This window comes from Peromyscus maniculatus, chromosome 2 (genome assembly GCF_049852395.1).
Source record: "Peromyscus maniculatus bairdii isolate BWxNUB_F1_BW_parent chromosome 2, HU_Pman_BW_mat_3.1, whole genome shotgun sequence".
In the NCBI taxonomy this organism is placed as follows: Eukaryota; Metazoa; Chordata; class Mammalia; order Rodentia; family Cricetidae; genus Peromyscus; species Peromyscus maniculatus.
In genome coordinates this window covers 151320798-151341900 of record NC_134853.1, presented here as the reverse complement: position 1 = coordinate 151341900, position 21103 = coordinate 151320798, and the positions used below count along the sequence as shown (strand labels likewise).

At 43.0% G+C, this 21103-nt stretch overlaps 1 protein-coding gene across 1 annotated transcript in view; it reads left to right on the top strand.

The window, feature by feature from the left end:
- Nucleotides 1-13102, top strand: part of Stx12 (syntaxin 12) — a 33236-nt gene extending 20134 nt beyond the window's left edge. The window contains exons 4-9 of the mRNA XM_006975606.4: nt 1973-2110; nt 2458-2501; nt 5374-5479; nt 7363-7435; nt 9244-9326; nt 11600-13102. Coding sequence (XP_006975668.1) covers nt 1973-2110; nt 2458-2501; nt 5374-5479; nt 7363-7435; nt 9244-9326; nt 11600-11692 — 537 coding nt within the window. The 3' untranslated portion in view covers nt 11693-13102. The remainder of the gene's footprint in view (nt 1-1972; nt 2111-2457; nt 2502-5373; nt 5480-7362; nt 7436-9243; nt 9327-11599) is intronic.
- Nucleotides 13103-21103: the final 8001 nt, after the last annotated feature.

The following is a 21103-nucleotide window of genomic DNA, read 5'->3' as shown; positions in this document are numbered from 1 at the left end:
CAGCACAGGAAAAAAAAAATGTGCTTTTGGATTTAATCCCTAAGGAAAAAATTCTGATGGGGGAAAATGTATCTGCTTTGGAGTCAAGTTTCATAAGAGACAGGGCAAGCGAGAGGATCAAGAGAAACAAAAGAGCCGGGTGTGTAGAAAAGCAGAAGATGTTTATGATATATTTTAAAAATAGCATTTTGGGCCCGGCGGTGGTGGGGAACGTCTTTAATCCCAGCACTTGGGAGGCAGAGTCAGGCAAATCTCTGTGAATTCAAGGCCAGCCTGGTCTACAGATTGAGATCCAGGACAGGCACCAAAACTACACAGAGAAATCCTGTCTCGAAAAACCAAAAAGGAAACAAAAACAAAAAAGTCCCCAGCATTTTGAGACTGAGGATAACTCAGTGGTAGGGTGATTGCTTGGTATGTATAAGGCCCTGGGTTTGAGCCGGTGAGCATTACTTATTTATTTGTTTGTTTGTTTGTTTATTGGTCTTTCTGTATAGTCCTGGAACTCACTATGTAGACTAGACTGACCTTGAACTCACAGAGATCCTCTTGCCTCTTCCTCCTGAGTGCTGGGATCAAAGGTGTGTACACCATCATGCCCAGCATCAGTAATTTTAGATGGCAAGGTTGGAGGTGATATCCCTTCCCTTCTTACAGTAGTCCTCCTGCCTTTGCCTCCTGAGTGCTGGGATTACGGCCCACAAAATTTTGGGGGGTGGGGTGGGACCCTTGTTTGTTTGTTTGAGACAAAGTCTCACTGTGTAACTCTGGCTGGCCTAGAACTGACTTTGTAGACCAGGCTGGCCTTGCACTCACAGAGGTCCACCTCCCTCTGCTGGGATTAAAGGTGTGTGCCACTGTGCCAGCCTGTTACAATGTTTTTAATGCAAAGATTAAAATCCCAGAAAGAAGAAAAAAATGCCTCACCTAAACTTGCTCCCAAGATTGCCATCACTTTCTCAAGTTTGAATCTGAGTCATTCTTGATTTCACCCTCTTCCTCCATCCCTAGTTACTAAGTCACAATGTTTCTTAAACTCCTTTTTGTGATCCAATTACTGCCATCATGTCCTCCTACCCATTAAACCTAGATTGCTGCAGTAACTGTTCTCCCTCCTCAATTCCAGCTCTTGTGCCGTCCCGGCTAAGTTCTCTAGTTAGCAGGTTGTACTTGTCAGGTTGTGTTCCCTGATCATTGCACTGTTCCGTTCCTTAGGGGTGACCACTGAATGCACTAGTTTGTCATTTAGAACTGCCTGTTAGCCCTTCCTTGCTTTTCCAGGTTTAGCTTCTCTTATTTAGTTACCTTTGGATCCAGCCAAACTACTCCCTTTTTTTAAGTGTTGGTATTTTCTACCTTTATGATGTGGGAAAATAAGCTATTTTAAAAATGCAGTATTTAAGTCAGGCATGCCGGTGCACACCTCTAATCCTAGGGCTGTATCTCTGTCACAGTTTTCTGTATCCTGTGGACAAGTGGAGAGCACTGTTGACTGGGATGCTCCTCCCATCGATGTCTAGCCCAGCACAGGTTCTCTCAGTTTGTGCTTTTGAGAGATATGAGTGGTCAGCTTAGTGAAGGTAGCCTGTACATAATTAAATAATGGTTTTTAAGTTCTTGAAATATAAACTTCAATGTTTTCACAAAAAATAATCCCTTTAGATCCAGTCTGAGCTCAAAGGCCTTTACTATGCATTTAGAATCTCCACGGAACAAGTATCCCAAATTGCAGTTTCTTTTGAGTTTTGGGATGAATGTGTCCTCAGGTTCCTCAGTGTGCCTTGACCTGGGCCATTGAGTTAACTGGGTTCGCTTTAGGAAGGACCAAACTTCCTAACTGAGGAAGAGCCTATGTTGTAATAATTTTTATACTTTGAAATCTCTTAGGTATATAATTGTGCTTTTAACAGGTATTAAAACCAAATGATTCCGAGTTTGTTTGAAATTTCAAGTTCTTGCTTGATTTCTTCAGCGCCAGCAGAGGCTCCAGAAGGAGCGCCTCATGAACGACTTCTCGTCGGCCTTGAACAATTTCCAGGCTGTGCAGAGAAAGGTGTCTGAGAAGGAAAAAGAAAGTATCGCCAGAGCAAGAGCTGGATCTCGTCTTTCTGTAAGTTCATTCCCACGAGAAGGCCTTTACGAGCCCAGAGAGTCTGCCCCAGGCATTTTCCCTTCCCACCACTGGCCTGTTCACTCTGCACCAAGTCAAGGTCACCAGCCTCGTCCTGTGCAGAGTGCTTTATGTTCTTAGGTCTGTACTGAGGCAGATTTGCTTTCATCCAGTTCCTACTTGTTTCCTACTCAAGACAGATTGACAGAGTCCTGTGTCATCTTACAGATGCTGTTAGAATGGACGTCCTGTAGACTCCTTGGTCCTATAGCTAAAGCAACTCTTATTTTGTGTGTCCCTGGCATGTGTTTTGGATAACAGCAGTGATAATGCCATCTGCTTTCTAGGCAGAAGACAGGCAAAGAGAAGAGCAGCTGGTCTCATTTGACAGGTAAAGAATCACTCATCCAGCCTGCTGGGTAGCTACTGCAAATCCACATCTTTGTGTCTATTATTAGTGTCACTCTTTTTTATGTTTATGGGAGTTTCGCTTGCATGGAATTCTGTGCACCGCATGAATGCCTGGTGCCCACAGAGGCCAGAAGAGTGCTTTGAATCCCTTGGAACTGGAGTTTGAGATGGTTGTGAGCTACTGTGTAGGTGCTGGGAATCAAACCTGTCCTCAGCAAGAGCAACCAGGGCTCTTGACAGGTGAACCATCTCTCCAGCCTCATTGGGACTATTTTTACTTTTACAAAAAGAATTGGGGCTGTGTGTAGTGGCGCATACTCTTTAATCCCAGCACTTGCAAAGCAGAGGCAGGTGGATCTCTGTGAGTTTGAGGCCATTCTGATCTACATAGTGAGTTCCAGGACAGCCAAGGCTACATAGTGAGACCCTGTCTTTACCAAACAAACAAACAAACAAACAAAAACAACAACAAAAAACAATAAATAAGATCAGGGAGTTGAGCCAAGCATGGTAATGCATACCTATAACCCTAGCACTTTGGGGATGAGGCAGGAGAATTAAGAGAGTTGGAGGATAGCCTACACTACATAGCTCAAGTAAGTAAATGAATAAAGAAATAGAATTGGAGAGATGACTCAGTGGTTAAGAACACTGGCTGCTTTTGTAGAGGACCAGGGTTTAGTTCCCAGTATTCATCATGGCTCACAACTGTCTGTAGTCCAGTTCTAGGAGATCCAATGTTATCTTCTAGCTACCAGGTACCAGGTACACATATGGTACATATACATACATGCAGACAAAAAAAATCTTTAAATAAAATAAGAACATAGAAAGTAAAATAAAAGACAGCTGGATATTGGGGCTGGAGAGATGGCTCAGCAGTTAAAAGCACTGGCTGTTCTTCCAGAGCACTGGAGTTCAATTCCTAGCACCCACATGGTGGCTCACAACTCTCTGCACCTTCAGCTCCAGGAGAACTGTTACCCTCCTCTGGCCTCCTTGGGCATGGTACCTAAAGTAAGCTGTCTTCATATATACTGACCTGTCTCCAAAAATGGGGAAAAGAATTACACAGGAACTCACTATGTAGATCATATCCATTAATTTGGAACTTAAGTGGCTTATCATAGGTACGTATTCATCTCTCCCACTACATGGTGCACACCTCAAAAGCCTGAAGGAGATGCTTTAAATATTACGTAGGTGAAATATGATTATACATATTGTTGAGAAAATGCATAAGGGCTAGAAAGATGGCTCAGTGGGTAAATGCTGAGCTGCCAAGGCTGACGTCCTGGACACCACCTGGTAGAAGGGAAGAATGGCTCCTATAGGTTGTCCTCTGACCTCCACTCACTTGTGCATGCACATGCACAATTAAAGTAAATGTACTGGGCATGGTGGCATAGGCCTTTAGAGAGGCAGAGACAGGTGGATCTCTGAGTTCAAGACTACGGTCTACATAGTGAGTCTATGTAATTTCCCCTTTATTTTTGGAGAGAGGTTATTATGTAGCCCTGGCTGGCCTAAAGTTTGTTTTGCAGATCAGGCTGGCTTTCAACTCACAGAGATCCAACTTCCTCTGCCATCTAAGTGATGGGATTAAAGGCATACACCACCAAACCCAGACTATATACATGTAATGATTTTGATTTTTTTTTTTTGGTTTTTTCGAGACAGGGTTTCTCTGCATAGCTTTGCGCCTTTCCTGGAGCTCACTTGGTAGCCCAGGCTGGCCTCGAACTCACAGAGATCCGCCTGGCTCTGCCTCCTGAGTGCTGGGATTAAAGGCATGTGCCACCACCGCCCGGCTATGATTTTTTAAAGTTTATTTTAATTTGATGTACCTTGGTGTTTTGTCTGTATGTGTGTCTACGTGAGAGTATTAGATCTCTTGGAACTGTTGTTATGGTTACAGACAGGTGTGAGCTGCCATGTGGGTGCTGGGAATTGATCCTGTGTCCTCTGGAAGAGTAGTGCTCTTAGCAGCTGAGCTATCTCTCCAGCCTGCAATTTTTTTAAAGAATATTTATTTATTTATTTATTTATTTATTTATTATGTTTACAATGTTCTGCCTGCATGTATGCCTGCATGCCAGAAGAGGGAACCAGATGCCATTATAGATGGTTGTGAGCCACCATGTGGTTTCTGGGAATTGAACTCAAGACCTCTGGGAGAGCAGCCAGTGCTCTTAATCTCTACAGCCCCCCATAATGTTTTTTTAAAGAGTCAGAAACTACATAATATTGAATTTTCCATTTTTTAAAAAATTTAATAAATAGCACACTTTTCTTCTAAGTGCCTAAAAAAAGTCAAGTTGCAAACATTTTATTATTTTTTAGTTTGGTTTTTTGCTAAGTGGGGTCTATCCAAGTCTCAAGGAAGTTCCTAGGAACCAGATATGGTTTTCACAGATGAGTTGGTGAAACCTTGCTTGGTGGCCAAGTCTGCTTTCCTCCATTCACTTACTGCCCCTGTACACAGCTCGTACTTGGAGAGTGCCCTGGAGAGCTGGGTCAGTACACTTCATTGAGTTTAAACCTCTGAATACTTCCCTGTCTAGCAAGTCCTAGCAAGACTGCAAAAAATACCCCGAAGTGGAAAAGACAAGGAGGCCTGTCCTCTCTAATTCTGCCTCATCTCAGTTTTGCCTATGGCTGAAATGTGATTTTTCTTGATATTATGTCCTTGTCTCTGGAGAGGAGATATGGCCCTCAGGGATTTTGTATTGCTAGCATAAGAGTTGGGTCCTGGGTAATGTCTGTCTAGGTCCTGCTATCAGCAGAGATGTAGTTATGTCTCCTCATACCTTAGAGAGAAGGAATCAACTGGAGTGCTTGTCTCCCTGTAGCCATGAGGAGTGGAACCAGATGCAGAGCCAGGAGGAGGAGGCAGCCATCACTGAGCAAGACCTGGAACTTATTAAAGAGAGGGAAACGGCGATTCGGCAGCTGGAGGTAAGAGGCAGGCTGTGGCTTTTGTTTGGCTTGGGTGTCTACAGGTATTTGGAAACTTTTTTGCTGGATTACTATGAAAAGGACTGGATTGAGTCTTTGTATATTTGATATAATCTGTCAGTTTAGTCATGGCACCATTGAATTATGCTGCTGGCCTGGGCACTCAGGAGCACCCAGATTCTTTCTCAAACTCCACTTAGCACATGGTCTCTGGGAGAGATACAGACATGGAAACCAGCAAGGCAGATGATACTGTGTTGCTTCCTAGAACTTCTCCAGCTCAGTAGCAGTCTTCAGGTTAAGCAGGGTTCTGTGGAAAGCTCCTTTCCCTAGTCTGAATAGCCTAACAGAAAGGCAAGCCAAAGCTCTTGCTCTATTCGTGTACATTAAAAAGTCCACGCTGGGCGGTGGTGGCACACGCCTTTAATCCCAGCACTCGGGAGGCAGAGGCAGGCAGATCTTTGTGAGTTTGAGGCCAGCCTGGTCTACAGAGCAAGATCCAGGAAAGGCTACACATTGTATTTTTACAGATTGAAGGTGTGCACCACTGCTGCCTGGCATAAAGACATTTTTTAAAAATGCTATTAAAGGTATGCTCAAAAAAAAAAAAAAGGTATGCTCATATGGTGTGGTTTGAATATGTATTGTCCCCGTTAGAGGAATGTTTAGGAAGGATTATAAGGTGTGATTTAAACTTTTAAATTTTTTTAAATTTATTTTTTATTTTTATGTTTATGAGTACTCTTAGGGATTAGAAGAAAGGGTAAATCAGGTCCCCTGGGATTAGAGTTCTGGGTGGTTGTTAGCTGCCGTGTGTGCTGGGAACTGAACCTGGGTCCTCTGTAAGAGCAATAAGTGCTCTTAACTGCCGATCCATCTTTCCAGGCCCTAAAAGAAAGCATTTAATTGGGAGCTTGCTTACAGTGTCAAATGTGGGTCCATGACCTCATGATGGGGAGCATGGCAGTGGGTGGGGCGGCATGGCGTTGCAGCAGTAGCTGAGAGCTTACATCTCATGTACAGGTTGGAGGCAAAGAGAGCGAGCGACACTGGACCTGGCATGGGCTTTTGGAACTTCAAAGCCCACCGCCAATGAAACACCTCCTCTAACAAGGCCACATCTCCTAATCCTTCCTAAACAGTCCACCAACTGGGACAATAGTCATTCAAACGACCACACCATATGGCATACCTTTAACAGGCTAACACGTTGCTTTTCTACCTGACATGTGGCAGGCTATGGCTTATTACCCATGAGTAAGCAAAAACCTGAACATGGAGAATCTTATTTTCATCACTGCCAGGAAAAGTGCACAGTTTAGACCACCAAGTTGACTTGTCATGAAACTTTTCCAGTCAGAACAGCAGGCTTCCAAATGATGTTGTCCTTTCACCTACCACCTCTTCTCCACTATCTAAGCTCTTTGTCAGTCAGTTGAAAGCTGTTTATAGGCATCATCCAAGTGACAGTAGAATCCAGTAGTTCCTCACATAGACCAGCCCCTGGTTGTTTGTCTTCCATATGTTCCCCAGGCAGCACAGTCCTATAAAAGCCATTTGAATTCTCTAGTCCAGAGTCCTAGTGCTCACTGGCATTGGTGTGCTCCATGTAGAGCTGTCACACGGAGTTATGTCCACTCCAGCACTCCAGTGTAGGCTTGATGATCTTACTTGTTCTCGGGTGACATGTGCAATTAATATTGCTTGATGGGTGGATTTCATGCCATCTATACTATACAGTATTAGGAAAGCAGCAATAGATAGTTTTCTGTTCATGGAAAAAGCTATAAAACACATGATATGTTAATCTTTAGGGAAAGGAAAGGAAAGAAATCTTTTAACATGTTTCTTAATGTGAGTTAATTGGTTTTTGTCTTCCTCAGGCTGACATTTTGGATGTCAATCAGATATTTAAAGATTTAGCCATGATGATCCATGACCAAGGTGACCTGATAGGTATGTACTAATTAATACCTCTAACCTTGGGGTGAGTACAAAGATCAATAAGATGGGTTACCTATAGACTTAAAAATTAGTAATATCTTTTTTTTTAAGTTACTGAATTCATTTTCTAGTAGAGTCAACTATAGAGGTCAAAGGGGGCCCTCTGTGGCCAGTCCTGTTCACTTGTTATAGCCCATGAGTCCATTAGAGAAAGAGCTGTCAGCACCCCAGCTTTCAGCTCCAGACTCTTGCAGGATTGTGGTGTTAGTAACTTTCAAAAGCTTTTTAATGTGGAAATAATCTCATTTATAAAAAGCTGCAAAATAAAAACAATACAAAGAATCTTTTATATCCCAACCCAGAATTTTCTCTAATAATAATATTTTGCTCCACTTACTTTTTGATGTACTCCCATATGTAAATGTTTGTGTATGCATACCCCCACACACAAGTTTTTTTTTCTTAAACCCTGTATAAGTGAATTGCATTCTTAGTAATCTCTTGCTATGGAATATTTCAGTATTTCTGAAGAATGGAGCTGTTCTCTTATCAAGTTAGAAACTTGTAACTCCAAAGTAGCTGGTAGTGACAGTGGCACCTATAACCTGGGCACTCAAGTGGAGGCATGAGGGTCAGGAGTTGAAGGCCAGCTATATTGCATGTTGTTGAGGACATCAAGGCTGTCTTGGGCTACATGAGACCCTGTCTCAAAAAATTAAATGAAAAGAAGTAAATTTTGATTTCCTGGCTGGAGGGTAATAGTGAAACTAAGGGCTTGGCATCAGATTTTTTAGGGGGCTGGAGAGATGGTGCAGCAGCTAAGAACAGTGGCTGCTCTTCCAGAAGGCTCAGGTTTGATTCCTAGCACCTACACAGAAGCTCACAGTCATCTGTAAGTCCAGTTCTAAGGGATCCAATGCCCTCTTCCAGCTCCAGGCATGCACATGCCTGGTACACAGACATATATGCAGATAAAACACCCATATATGTAGCTAGAGTTTTCCTGCCTTGCCCACAGTCAGGACAAATCTTTGTCACCCGCCAGTCCCACAGCCGCTCAGACCCAACCAAGTAAACACAGAGACTTATATTGCTTACAAACTGTATGGCCGTGGCAGGCTTCTTGCTAACTGTTCTTATATCTTAAGTTAATCCATTTCTATAAATTTATACCTTGCCACGTGGCTGGTGGCTTACCGGCGTCTTCACATGCTGCTGGTCATGGCAGCGGCTGGAAGTGTCTCTGCCTCAGCCTTCTGCTTCCCAGTATTCTCCTCTCTCCTTGTCCCACCTACTTCCTGCCTGGCCACTGGCCAATCAGTGTTTTATTTATTGACCAATCAGAGCAACAGATTTGACATACAGGCCATCCCACAGCACATATACATTTAAAAAAAAGAAAGAAATTGTAAATGGACATTTCCTGTCCCGACTGCCCAGTCCCAAATAATCACTCAGAGGCTTATATTAATTATAAATGCTCAACTGATAGCTCAGGCTTGTTACTAGCTAACTCTCACATTTAAATTAACTCATATTTTTATTTATGCTTTGCCACATGGCTCATGGCTTGTTACCTCATTTTCTACATGTCCTGCTTGCTCAGCTGCTGGCTGGCATCTCTTCTGACTTTCCTGACTCTGCCTTTCTTCCTCCCATCCTTCTTTCTGCATCAGGCTGTCTCACTCAATCTCTTCTTGCCCTGCTATTAACCAATCAGTTTTTTTATTAACAATGAGCGTAACCCACAGCAAGAAATTGTTTTGTTTGCAGTATTGAAATTTCTGAATGTGCTGAAATGTGCATTGTATTTTTTACAGATAGCATAGAAGCCAATGTGGAAAGCTCAGAGGTCCATGTGGAAAGAGCCACTGATCAGCTGCAAAGAGCTGCTTACTATCAGGTAAAAGTCAGGACCCAAGAAAGTCTCTCTGTGCTGTAGACTCAGTGAACACCTAGGCTGTGTTGATACACTGCAGGCTGTTGCAGCCTTTTGCCTGGGTTTAAGCTGGAGGCAGGCAGTTATAATTTGCAGCCCCAGTCCCATTTTTAGTATTTATCTTTACAGCCAGATCACCAACACCATCAAATCTTGAATAACTTATACAGAAGCTGTGTGGGTGCAAAACTAATCTCATGAGCTAGCTTGATGCCTAAATCTAGCGTGATGCTAATCTTATACCCTAAACGGCTGGGCTGTGTACCCTAATAAAATTTGCCTGAAAATCAGAGGCCAGGCAGTGGTGGCACACACCTTTAATCCTAGCACTTCAGAGGCATTTGGATCTCTGTGAGTTCAAAGCCATCCTGGATTATATGAGATTGATTTAGTCTAGGAGAGAAACAGAGCCAGGCAGTGGTGGCACACATCTTTGATCCCTGTACTTGAGATCTCATGCCTTTGCTTGGGAAGCACACACGCTTTTAATCCCAGCACTAAGAAGGAAGTGATATGGCTGGGCAGAGAAAGGTATATAAGGTGCGAGGAGACAGGACTAGAGACCTTTTTGGCTGAAGCCTTTCGGCTGAGGAAGCTTTTTGGCTGAGGACAGAGAGAGACATTCAGTTTGAGGATTCGTGGAGACAGGATTAGCTGAGGAGTTAGCGTGGTGAGAGTTGCCTGTGTCTTATTCCTTTGTCTCTCTGATCTTCAGGCAAATTTTATTAAGGTACACAATATATCAGCACAGGGCTATTGGGAAAGTAGAGCTTCAGAGACACGTATGCCGACTGTTAACTCAGCATCAGTGTCTTAGAATCAGCTGTGACAGCTCTGTGTAAACAGGACCAGTCATTATGGAACTGTGCCCATGATGGGGATTCTGCTGGCTTTATGACTTCTTTTTGTTTGGTTTTGTTTTATGAGATAGGGTCTTGGGGTTGGGGATTTAGCTCAGTGGTAGAGCGCTTGCCTAGCAAGCACAAGGCTCTCGGTTTGGTCCTCAGCTCCAGGGGGAGGGGGACGGAGATAGGGTCTCACTGTGTAGTCCTGACTGGCCTGGAACTCACAGAGATCCTCCTGCCTCAGCCTTCCGAGTGCTGGGATTAAAGGCATGTGCCACTGCACCCAGCTCTTTCTCTGAGTCTGTAACCCAGGTTTTAGATATTGAAAATGAAATCTAATTTTCCCTCATTTGCTGTTGCATGCCTCTTTAGAAGCAGCTTCATTTTAGTCATGTTCTGTATTCCTGGGGTAGCTGTATTTTACCTGTGATGCTTGAGGAAGTTGTGTTTCATAATATTTTCTTGAAAAACTGATGATTTTAGTTTATAGCAGCAAAGGAGTAATTACATCTATTCAGTATTGTGTTATGTGGGAACTAAGAGACGTTAAAGAGGTTATAGCAGAAAAGGAGAGTTGGTGCTAAATGTTAAGTGAGAAAAACATCAAACATACAGTATGATCCAGTTAGAACATATAACAATCCAGGAGTGTGCATAGATGAGCGAGCAGAAGGAACACAAGCATCAGGAGGCAGAGGCGGTAGATCTCTGTAGATGAAGCTAACCTGGTCCTTAGAGAAAGCTCCAGGCCAGCCAAGCCTACACAGTAAGACCCTATCTCAAAAACAAACAAACAACAAAACCAAGAGAGAAGAAATAGAATATGTTAATAGTCTTATCTATGGGTGATTGTTTTCTTTCTACTGCCTGTATGCTTTACAGTGAATATACTATTTGTGCTAGGTATAAAGTAGTTTTTAAAATACACAGGGCCTAGTGAGAAGACTCAGTGGTGAAAGCCAACAAGAGGCCTGGCCTTCAAATCCTCCGACCCTTGTAACTCCAGCCATGGTAGAGGGGGATCCAGGAACAAGCTAGCTAGTGTGAGACAAGTGGGATCAGCAAATGACAACCAGAACAAAGGCGTAGCTCCTTTGCAAAACTGCATTTGTGAACAATTTAACTTGCACTGCTACTTAGGACTGGTGACTTGGGATTTCTAAGAAGATGTTTTCACATTTGTGCATGGTAAGAGTTGATTAGAGGCTGGGGGTGTGATTCAGTAGGGGGAGTGAGTACCTAGTGTGTACTAGGACCTGGGTTCAGTCCCAGCAGGGAAATATAAAAGTGTTATTATGAATTCAAGGAGGCAGATTATGATGCACTCTTGGAATCTTAGGTATAAGAATTTTTACTTGCCTCATGAGTGTCTTTAAATATTTCTTTCCTCAGAAAAAATCTCGCAAGAAGATGTGTATCCTGGTGCTTGTCCTGTCAGTGATTCTTACGGTCTTGGGAGTGGTTATCTGGTTTGCTTCTAAATGAGCTGTGGTTGCCTCAGAGCCTTCTCCTGATGAGTTGTTACCAAGGGCAAGTGCTCCATGGAGTCTTGCCAGAACAAACTGACCACAGAAGAGAGCGTGTACCAGAGTGTCCTGTGATAATTTAGCTAGAAACTAACTACTAACTAGTCCTTGGAATTAGTGACCCATGGAGACAGTATTTATCATTTATGCATACACTCTATTGATTTCTCAGATAAGGAATTAACTTATGTGTGTTTTCCTTTCTCTTGTATTTTGATTGCCCTTTATCACAAGTGTTTATTGCCAGTTCCATTGTGGATATTCTTTTTGACAGGTGACACTACAGTCTCATAATATTTTTTTTTTGTATATACACAAACTTTACCTTTTTATGAGCATCTGAGATAAATTTCCTTCAGGAGCCAGCCTATTCAAGTCTGAGAAACTGTACAATATGCCAGCAGTTTTTATTTAACATTTTGATATGAGTTTCCAAGGGGTCTGCTCTCTGTTTTGCAAGATTTTGGCACTATATGTAACTGGGGACTAACTGCACCTGTGACTTCAGGGGAAATGAGAAGAACCTGTCTGTCAGAGTGGCCCTTTGCCAGGGAGTGTATGAAAGGCTGGGTTTAAGTTCAATTGACGTTATTGTCTCCTGGTGTCATTTACAGACTCCATCCCTGCACACTAAGTCATCCCACTCCTGTTTTAGAGAGGTTCGTTTCATTAACATTGTTATAATCAGATGGGTCCCTCTTCAACCTGTCTGCATAGAAAGGGAGAATTAGGCACAGCATGATTTTGGAAAGCAAATAGGGATTGTTTGGAATGATTCTATCTTGTTCACGTGTGGCTTACATTCCTGGTGAATGATAAATGTTGCTGTCAAAGACTGTTCCTGAGCCTTATAAGGGTTGCCTGGCTTTGATAGCAAGATTTTAAAGTTTAGACTGAAGTGGGGTTTAAAACTTAGGTCTGTGACCCTATTGATAAAGCAAAGAAAAGGTTCATTTTTGTAAATAATACTGGTTTAGTGATGTTAGACTTAGCCTAATTTATGAACAAGAGATCAAACTCGGCGTAGTTTTAGACAAAAACAGTTTTAATAAAAGGTTGCTGTCTTGTAATATAAATGTTGTCCACTGCCCTTTTTCACAGGCCTAGAAACAGGTAGAGAGAGTGTAATTGGTTTAGGCTTTCAGATAAATGTGAATCGAGTCCGAAAATGTCAGCTCGTCCTTCACTGAATTGGAGGATTTGGCTACTGTTGGCGTATTTATGTTTATTTCTTCTATTCCTCTTAATGTTACTTAATCTTCTTCTACACTAATGTGATCAGTAGGGAAATAAGGGCCCAAATGCATAAGTTTCTTTGCACTTTTGCACCATCCCGCCTACTTAATACAAATAAACATTTAAAAGCTTTTGTAGTTACTTTTATGTGTTAACATCCTAATGATGTAGGTGTTAGGTAATGTGCTGCCATGAGAAAACAGACCAGCAAGAAGACTGGAGAACAGGTAAGGCTTGGCTTGCGAGTGGAATAGACATTGCTGCCTTTCTTCGAAAAACAGGACAGAGAGCAAACTGTGGTTTGCACATACTTCTAATCCTAGTACCTGAAGAGACAAGACAGGAAGGTTGTGAGTTCAAGGCCAGGCTGGGTACATAAAAGGTTTGAGGTCAGGCTTTGTGTTTAAGAAAGAGAAGGAGAGGAAGAAGACAGCTGTCTGCATGACACGGGGCCACGGGGCAGCTTCAGAGAAGCCCCTGTTCTCAAGTTGTAGCTTGACTTGGATAGGTCATTTGTGATAGTCCAAGAAGTAAAAAAGTGATGTGTTGTGGCAAACTATTGAGAACAACAGAGTGGCTGTAATCCCGTAACACTGTGTCATTGATTGAGTGGTGTTATCATGATGGCTGTGGGAAACAGATAGGAACTTGGTATAGAGTTTGTAGCAGTTGTCCAGAAACTCTAATAAACCTATTCCCAGAATCCTGCTTTGTGCCCGGTTATCTTTTGGCACCATGATTTGGGACAGCGACTCTTGCCTTCATATTAGAAATGTTTAAAAAGAGGTGAAGCTGTAGTCCCTGTACCCAGAGATTCAACTTTCATTAGTTTGGTATATTTCCTAGACACAGCAATCTGTCAAAGCCCCACATGCGTACTATGTGTAGCCAGGGCTGAGGAACCATTGTTTGCAAGTCAAAAACTAGACTGGAGTATGAAAGACCTGAAGAATCCTAGCCCACCAGTCACTAGATGAGGCTGTTTAGACAAGTCGCTTAGCCCATAAGACCCATGTTTTCTCAACTGCTCTTTTAAAACAACAACAACAACAAAAAACCATAATTCTTTTACTGATTCTTTGGGAATTTCACAACATGCACTGCAATCCCACTCATCTGCTAGTCCATCCATATGTGCCCTTCACCCTTGTAGTGATCCCCACCCAAAGAAAATTTAAAAAAAATAAAAGTATTAATTTAAAACAAACAAACAACAAAACCTTCGCTTCTCTATCTTTCCTGCCTCTCATCATCCCTTTGTTCATCTAAGTGGCACTGGGAGCCATGGTGTGTCATGCAGTATGCACCCTTTTTCCAAACAGCTTTACTTGGAAAAGTTCATTGTAATGAGTTGTTGGTCAGGTCCAAGGCCTCTGGCTTCTGGTCCACCATCAATATTGGACCCTCACCTAAACTCCTCTCAGATACCCTGCTGTTGCACAGAGTCATGGAGATCCTGTGGCTGTGGTTCCACAGGACCAGTCCCTTCACGAGTTCCCACAGCTCATAGATGGTGGGCTAATTCAAAGCACTGGATTTGTGCCTGGGTGGTAGCTGAGTTGGTCAGTTAAATCTTTTTTTTTTTTTAAACTATAAAACCCCTAAGACAACAGCTGTATAGTCTGAACATACAAATTGTAGATATGTTTCTGTATTTCTTTCCACTTTACACCTCCTGTTCAGCTTCCTGTACTGAAATTGAAATAGTCTAGGAGTACTGGGTACACTCTAGCACTCTCTTTAAAAAGAAAAATAATAGGGGTTGGAGATTTAGCTCAGTGGTGGAGTGCTTGCCTAGCAAGCACAAGGCCCTGGGTTCGGTCCTCAGCTCCAGTAAAAAAAAAAAAAAAAAAAAAGTATAAAAAAAATAATAGATTTTTAAATGTTATTTTATGTATATGAATGTTTTGCCTGCATGTATGGCTGTGCACCATGTGCATGCCTGGTACCATCTGAGTTAAAAGCAAGGGTCAGGCTGGGCAGTGGTGGCACACGCCTTTAATCCCAGCACTTGGGAGGCAGAGCCAGGCAGATCTCTGTGAGTTCAGCCAGCCTGGGCTACAGAGCGAGATGCAGGACAGGCACCAAAACTACAGAGAAACCCTGTCTTAAAAAACCAAAAAAAGAAAAAAAAAAAAAGCAAGGGTCAGATCCCTGGAACTGATGTTACGGACGATTGTGAGCCACCATATGGGTGCTGGGAACGAAACCTTGATTCTCTGCATGAGCGACAACCACTCTTAACTGCTGAGCCGTCTTTGCAGCCAGCCCCTCTAGCAGTAGTGCTATGTAGAGAAAATAAAAGTATTCTGGCCACTTCATTGGTAATGTTTCACAATGAGAATTTGATCAATGTTAGATTGGTGCTCTCAGAGCAGGGGTGTGTGCATAACACGTTATTTTTACTAAGGGAGTGCCTACCCACTCAGTGTGCAGTCTGTAATGAACCTATACTGCTTTATACCATTGGGCAGAGACATCAGGGTGAAATTACCAGGCAGGCCAGGTGCATGCCACGAATCCTAGCACTCAAGACATGGAGGCAGATGGATCTCCATGAATTCAAGGCTGTCCTGGCTTATACAGCAAGTTCCAAGCCAGCCAGGGCTATGTAGTAAGACCCTGTTTGTTGTTGTTTTTGGTTTTTTGTTTGTTTGTTTTTGGTTTTTTGTTGTTGTTTGTTTTATTTTTTGTGTTGTTTTTTTTTTTTAAGGAAGGAAGGAAAAGAAGATAAATTATTCAATTTGTGCAAAATAAACCACTAAGCCCCTCACATTCCACTATTCTCTCTTCAGAGACTGCTTAGTCATGGGAATGAAGCTTTTGCTTTGGTCACTTGGTGCAGCCTGCACAACTCAAGTCATGTCTCAGTCCTTCTGTTTCCTAGGGCTGGGAGTCCCCTGCTTTCTTTCCCACTTTTCCAGACATCAATAGTATAGGCCTAACCTTCAAAGGATTCTTTCCAGTATTGCTTTCTAGCACTACAAAGTACTACTACTTTAAAATCTCCATCTAGCTAGGATATAATTTAGAAGATTTGTGTGTGTGTGTGTGTGTGTGTGAATGTTTGGCTCACATGTATGTCTGTGTACCTTGTGTGTGCCTGGTGCCCAAGGAGGTCAGAAGAGGGCATCAGATCCCCTGAGACTGGAGTAATAGACTGTTGTGAACCATCATGTGGACACTAGGAATTCAGATTCTGGTCCTCTGCACACTGCTGCCGAGCAATCTCTCCAGCTGAGCACTTGATTTTTAAAGAATAAATTTAGGCTGAGCGTGGTGGCACACACCTTTATTAATCCAGCACTTGTGAGCCAGAGATGGGTGGATCTCTGAGTTTGAGGCCAGCCTGGTCAACATACTGAGATCGTGTCTGAAAACAAAAAAGGAAAGAATAAATTTGTGGATTGGCAAGCCGGGCGGTGGTGGCGCACGCCTTTAGTCCCAGCACTCGGGAGGCAGAGCCAGGTGGATCTCTTGTGAGTTCGAGGCTAGCCTGGGCTACCAAGTGAGCTCCAGGAAAGGCACAAAGCTACACAGAGAAACCCTGTCTCGAAAAACCAAAAAAAAAAAAAAATTTGTGGATTGGCAAAATGACTTAGCAGATAAAGACATTTGCTGGGAAGCCTGGTGTAACAATAGGAATAGACTGGTAATGATACATGTAGAGGTGGATTATGATTAAAGACCAAGGATTTTTTTGTTGTTGTTGATGGTTTTTTTTTTTTTTGTTTGTTTGTTTGAGACGGTTTCTCTGTGTAGCTTTGGAGCCTTTTCTAGAACTCACTCTGTAGCCCAGGCTGGCCTTGAACTCACAGAGATCTGCCTGCCTGCCTCCCGAGTGCTGGGATTAAAGGCGTGCGCCTCCACTGCCTGGCAAGACCAAGTTTTCACCTGTGGATAAATAAGAATAATGCTGACGTGAGGTTTTGTTTCATATTTTTAATTGTATCTGAGAAAATATCCTTTCCAAATGTTTTTGTGTGGGGGAGGGACTGAGGGAAGCTCATATGTATGTGTAGGTGTGCATATGCCTATGTGTAGAGGTATATGCATACTTGGAGGGGTTATGGGAGAACCTTGAGTATTGTTCCTCAGGTGTCTGTTATATTTTGTTTGAGACAGGGTCTCTTGTAAACTTCGTTTGCCCAGTGGGTGAGACTAGCTGGCTAGTGAGCTTGCAGGACTGTGCCTGGCTCTGCTTCCCATCCTTCACCACTGAAATCACAGCCATGCGTCACCAATCGTGGCCTTTGACTTGGGCTTTGAGGACCTAAACTTCATTCACGTTTTTAGTGACGCTGTGGAAAAACCAGGACTTCATACATGTTACGTACTGGACCTGGATTCTGGGTTGAAGCCTCTGTGCTACAAAACCAAAAAAAGGGAGATATTTAAGTATTATCCAAACGAGAAGATGAAGCTTGGACTCCAGCTCAGGTAGGGTGCTTGTTCAACATAGGTGAAGCCCTGAGTTCAATCCCAAGTGCTGACAAGAAAAGGGGACGTTAGATGGCAGCTTCATTTGTAACTCCGATGTCTCAGTTGGCAAAATAAAAATTGACACGCCCACCCCCACTGCCCCAAGGTCCAAGGCGAGAATAGTGGCCTGACACAGGAATTTAAAGGCTTGAGGTGCTTTGCATGTGGGTGTCATTTGTGGACTATTTGTGCCTTTAGTGCCAGCAAGCTGCTGCGCTAGACTCTTTACACTCAATGTGTGAAGCTGTAAAGCAAAGCTACACAGAGAAACCCTGTCAAAAAAAAAAAAAAAAAAAAAAAATCTTCTCTTTGGCCAGATACCATGACAGCAGACATTAGTCTTCATTTCAAAAGGTTAACTGTATTGCTGTCCTCCAGTTTGCTGGTCTACACTGACACCATTGCCACTCAAAGAGCATTTTGCTTTGTAAGGGCCTTGTTAAGTGTAAAGTGCTGACACACCAGAAGCTGTGCTGGGCTGGGGACATTACAGTGGAGTGGAGAATTATAGGGGTGAGAATACACCTCATAGGTTTCTTATGAATGACAGTAGGTAGACCACACACAGACTGAGAAATTGAAAGTTGAACTTTAGCTAAGATTTTGTCCAGTCACTGATAGCTAGAAATGACTTCAACACGACCTCACGCTTGAAAGGGGTTTCAAAACTCAAAAGCTCACACAAGTTGCCAGATAAAAGTACCTTTGTATACGTGTGTGTTGCTATGGAAGCCTTGCATAAGCTAGGCAAGCACCCTACCACTGAACCAACCACACTCTCAGAAGTGTTTTCTTTTAGAGAGGTTGAAGAGAGAACTCCACATTTAAGAGCATTTGCTGATCTTACATTCAACCCAGGTTTGGTTCCTAGCACCCACAGGGCAGATCATAATTGTTTGTAGTTCCAGTTCCAGGAAATCTGACATCCTTTCTTCTGGCCGCTGATGGTTCCAGGCATGCATGTGGTGCACAGCTAAGCCAGGCGTCAGTGGTGCGCATACCTTTGATCCCAGCACTTGGGAGGCAGAGCCAGGTGGATCTCTGTGAGTTCAAGGCCAGCCTGGTCTACACAGCGAGATCCAGGACAGGCACCAAAACTACACAGAGAAACCCCGTCTCAAAAAACAAAACAAAACACACACACACACACACACACACACACACACACACACACACACACACACAAACACACAAAACAACAACAACAACAAAGAAACAAATGTAAGCTGGCGTCAAACTCGGAGATCCACTTGCCTCTGCCTCCTGGGTGCTAGAATTAAAGGTGTGTGGCCACAACACCTAGCTCAGAACATTTTAAAACAATTTTTAAAAATATGGTTTACTATGTTTCATTCAAAACAATTTTGCAATTCTTTGATTTCTTCTTAGAAATCAAATCCTGTCCTCCAAAATAGGGAGTCATTATTTGCTTGCTTGAAGTCAAGTTTAGAATTGGGATTTTTTTTTTTTTTCTTATCAGTTTGGTCTTTGGGATCACAAAGCAGAAAAGGGGTTTTGTTTTGTTTTGTTTTTTGTTTTTTGAGACAGGGTTTCTCTGTGTAGTTTTGGTGTCTGTCCTGGATCTCAGTCTGTAGACCAGGATGGCCTCGAACTCACAGAGATCCTCCTGGCTCTGCCTCCTGAGTGCTGGGATCAAAGGTATGCATCACCGCCGCCCAGCTGAAAGGGGGTATTAATAGTCTTTTTGTATTTTATTTTATTTTACTTTTTGAGACAAGGTCTCTCTACATAGCGCTGACTATTCTGGCTTGGGGCCTGGAGAGATGGCTCAGCTGTTAAGAGCACTGGCTGCTCTTCCAGAGGTCCCAAGTTCCATTCCCAGCAACCACATGGTGGCTCACAACCATCTGTAGTGAGATCTGGTGTCGTCTTCTCGAATAAAGGTGTACATGTAGATAGAGCACTCATATACATAAAATAAATAAATCTTTTTTTAAATCCAGCTTGATGTTACATTGCAGTTGCATCTTGAAACGGGGAGACTCATCCAGAGAAAAAGTCTCTTAAATAGGCTTATTTAAATTTAACTGTCTAGCAGAGCACGGTGATACATGCCTTGAATCCCAGATCTCAAGAAGCAGAGGCAGGTGGGTTTCTTGTGAGTTCAATACCAGCCTGGTCTACATAGCAAATTGCAGGCCAGTTAAGGTTACATAGTGAAACCTTGTTCTCAAAATAAATAAATAAATAAATAAATAAATTAATTAATTAATAAAAAATAACAGTATGGGGGGAGCAGTAGCAATGATTCAAGAAAATAATTACTTTCTTTTTTTTTTTTTTTTTTTTTTTGGTTTTTCGAGACAGGGTTTCTCTGTGTAGCTTTGCGCCTTTCCCAGAACTCACTTGGTAGCCCAGGCTGGCCTTGAACTCACAGAGATCCGCCTGCCTCTGCCTCCCGAGTGCTGGGATTAAAGGTGTGCGCCACCACCGCCCGGTCGAAAATAATTACTTTCATCAGAGTCCTTCACTTATTGAACTCTATGTTGTGTGAGTGCTCAGGTGTGGATGTTGATGTGTATGCATGTCTGTGAAGACAACACGTCAACATCACGTACATGAGTTCAGTGAATCTGTATGCGTTGACCAGCAAGCACCTAAGATACACCTGTCCTAGGTTTTCCAACACAGATTACAGCTGCACCTGGCTTTTTAACATGGGTGCTGGGCATCTGAATTCAGGGCCCCGGGCTTGCACAGCTCACCTGCTGAACCATTTCCTTGGCCCTGAACAGTGCCTTTCTTAGTGAACAGTAATTCTACAGAATTTTGGGGATAGGATCTCAAGAAGCTTAGACTGTGTAGTTGAGGCTGTCTTCTGGAATTCCTGATGCTCCTACCTCTACCTCCCTAGTGCTGGGACTTCAGGCATGTGCTACCACACCTATAATATTTCTTAAAAAAGAAAAACTGCCTGATCATCATGCCAGGTTTATTGCAAATGTGTAAAAGGGACATCAGCTGCATACTAGTAAGAGTGTGTCTGTCAGAAACCTATGAGACTAGTGACAGAGCCTGGCCTTTGGCTTTATATATACTCAGGTTAAAATTCCACTCCTTGTTTTAGGGTGAGGCTGGACAACTCACTCTGAGTGTCTCTTCTGGAATCAATCCTTCTTGAACATTGGTAATACCATGTGAGATGACCCATATAAAACACATACTTCCCAGTAAGCACTCAAAAGACAAAGCCATTACAACCAGCAAGCTAGGGGCTGAGAGGAAGATGGCAACCCTCATGCTTCCTTGTGCAGTATAGTCACTACGACCCAAGTAGAAAAATCCTTAAGGGGCTTTTATTAATCATTTGACCTATGCCCAGTGAAAACCTGGACACCTTTTTCTGTTCGGGCCTGCGCCTGGCTGCAGTTTCTCCCAAGTTTTCATAAACAGACTATAGGATCTCTGACACAGACCCTTAGTCACCTATAGACGCCCTCAAGCCTCAGAACTATTGGTGCTGGAGAGTGAACCAGTGGCCTCATTCGTACATGTTGAGCCCTCGCTGGAGTGTTGCGCTGTTAACACTCCAGACTTGGACTAGAAATGAGTACGGATGCGGTTTTGGATGCAGCTTTCCAGAGGCGGGCTGGAAGGAGAACGGAATGAGCAATCTCTTCTGTCTCTAGCG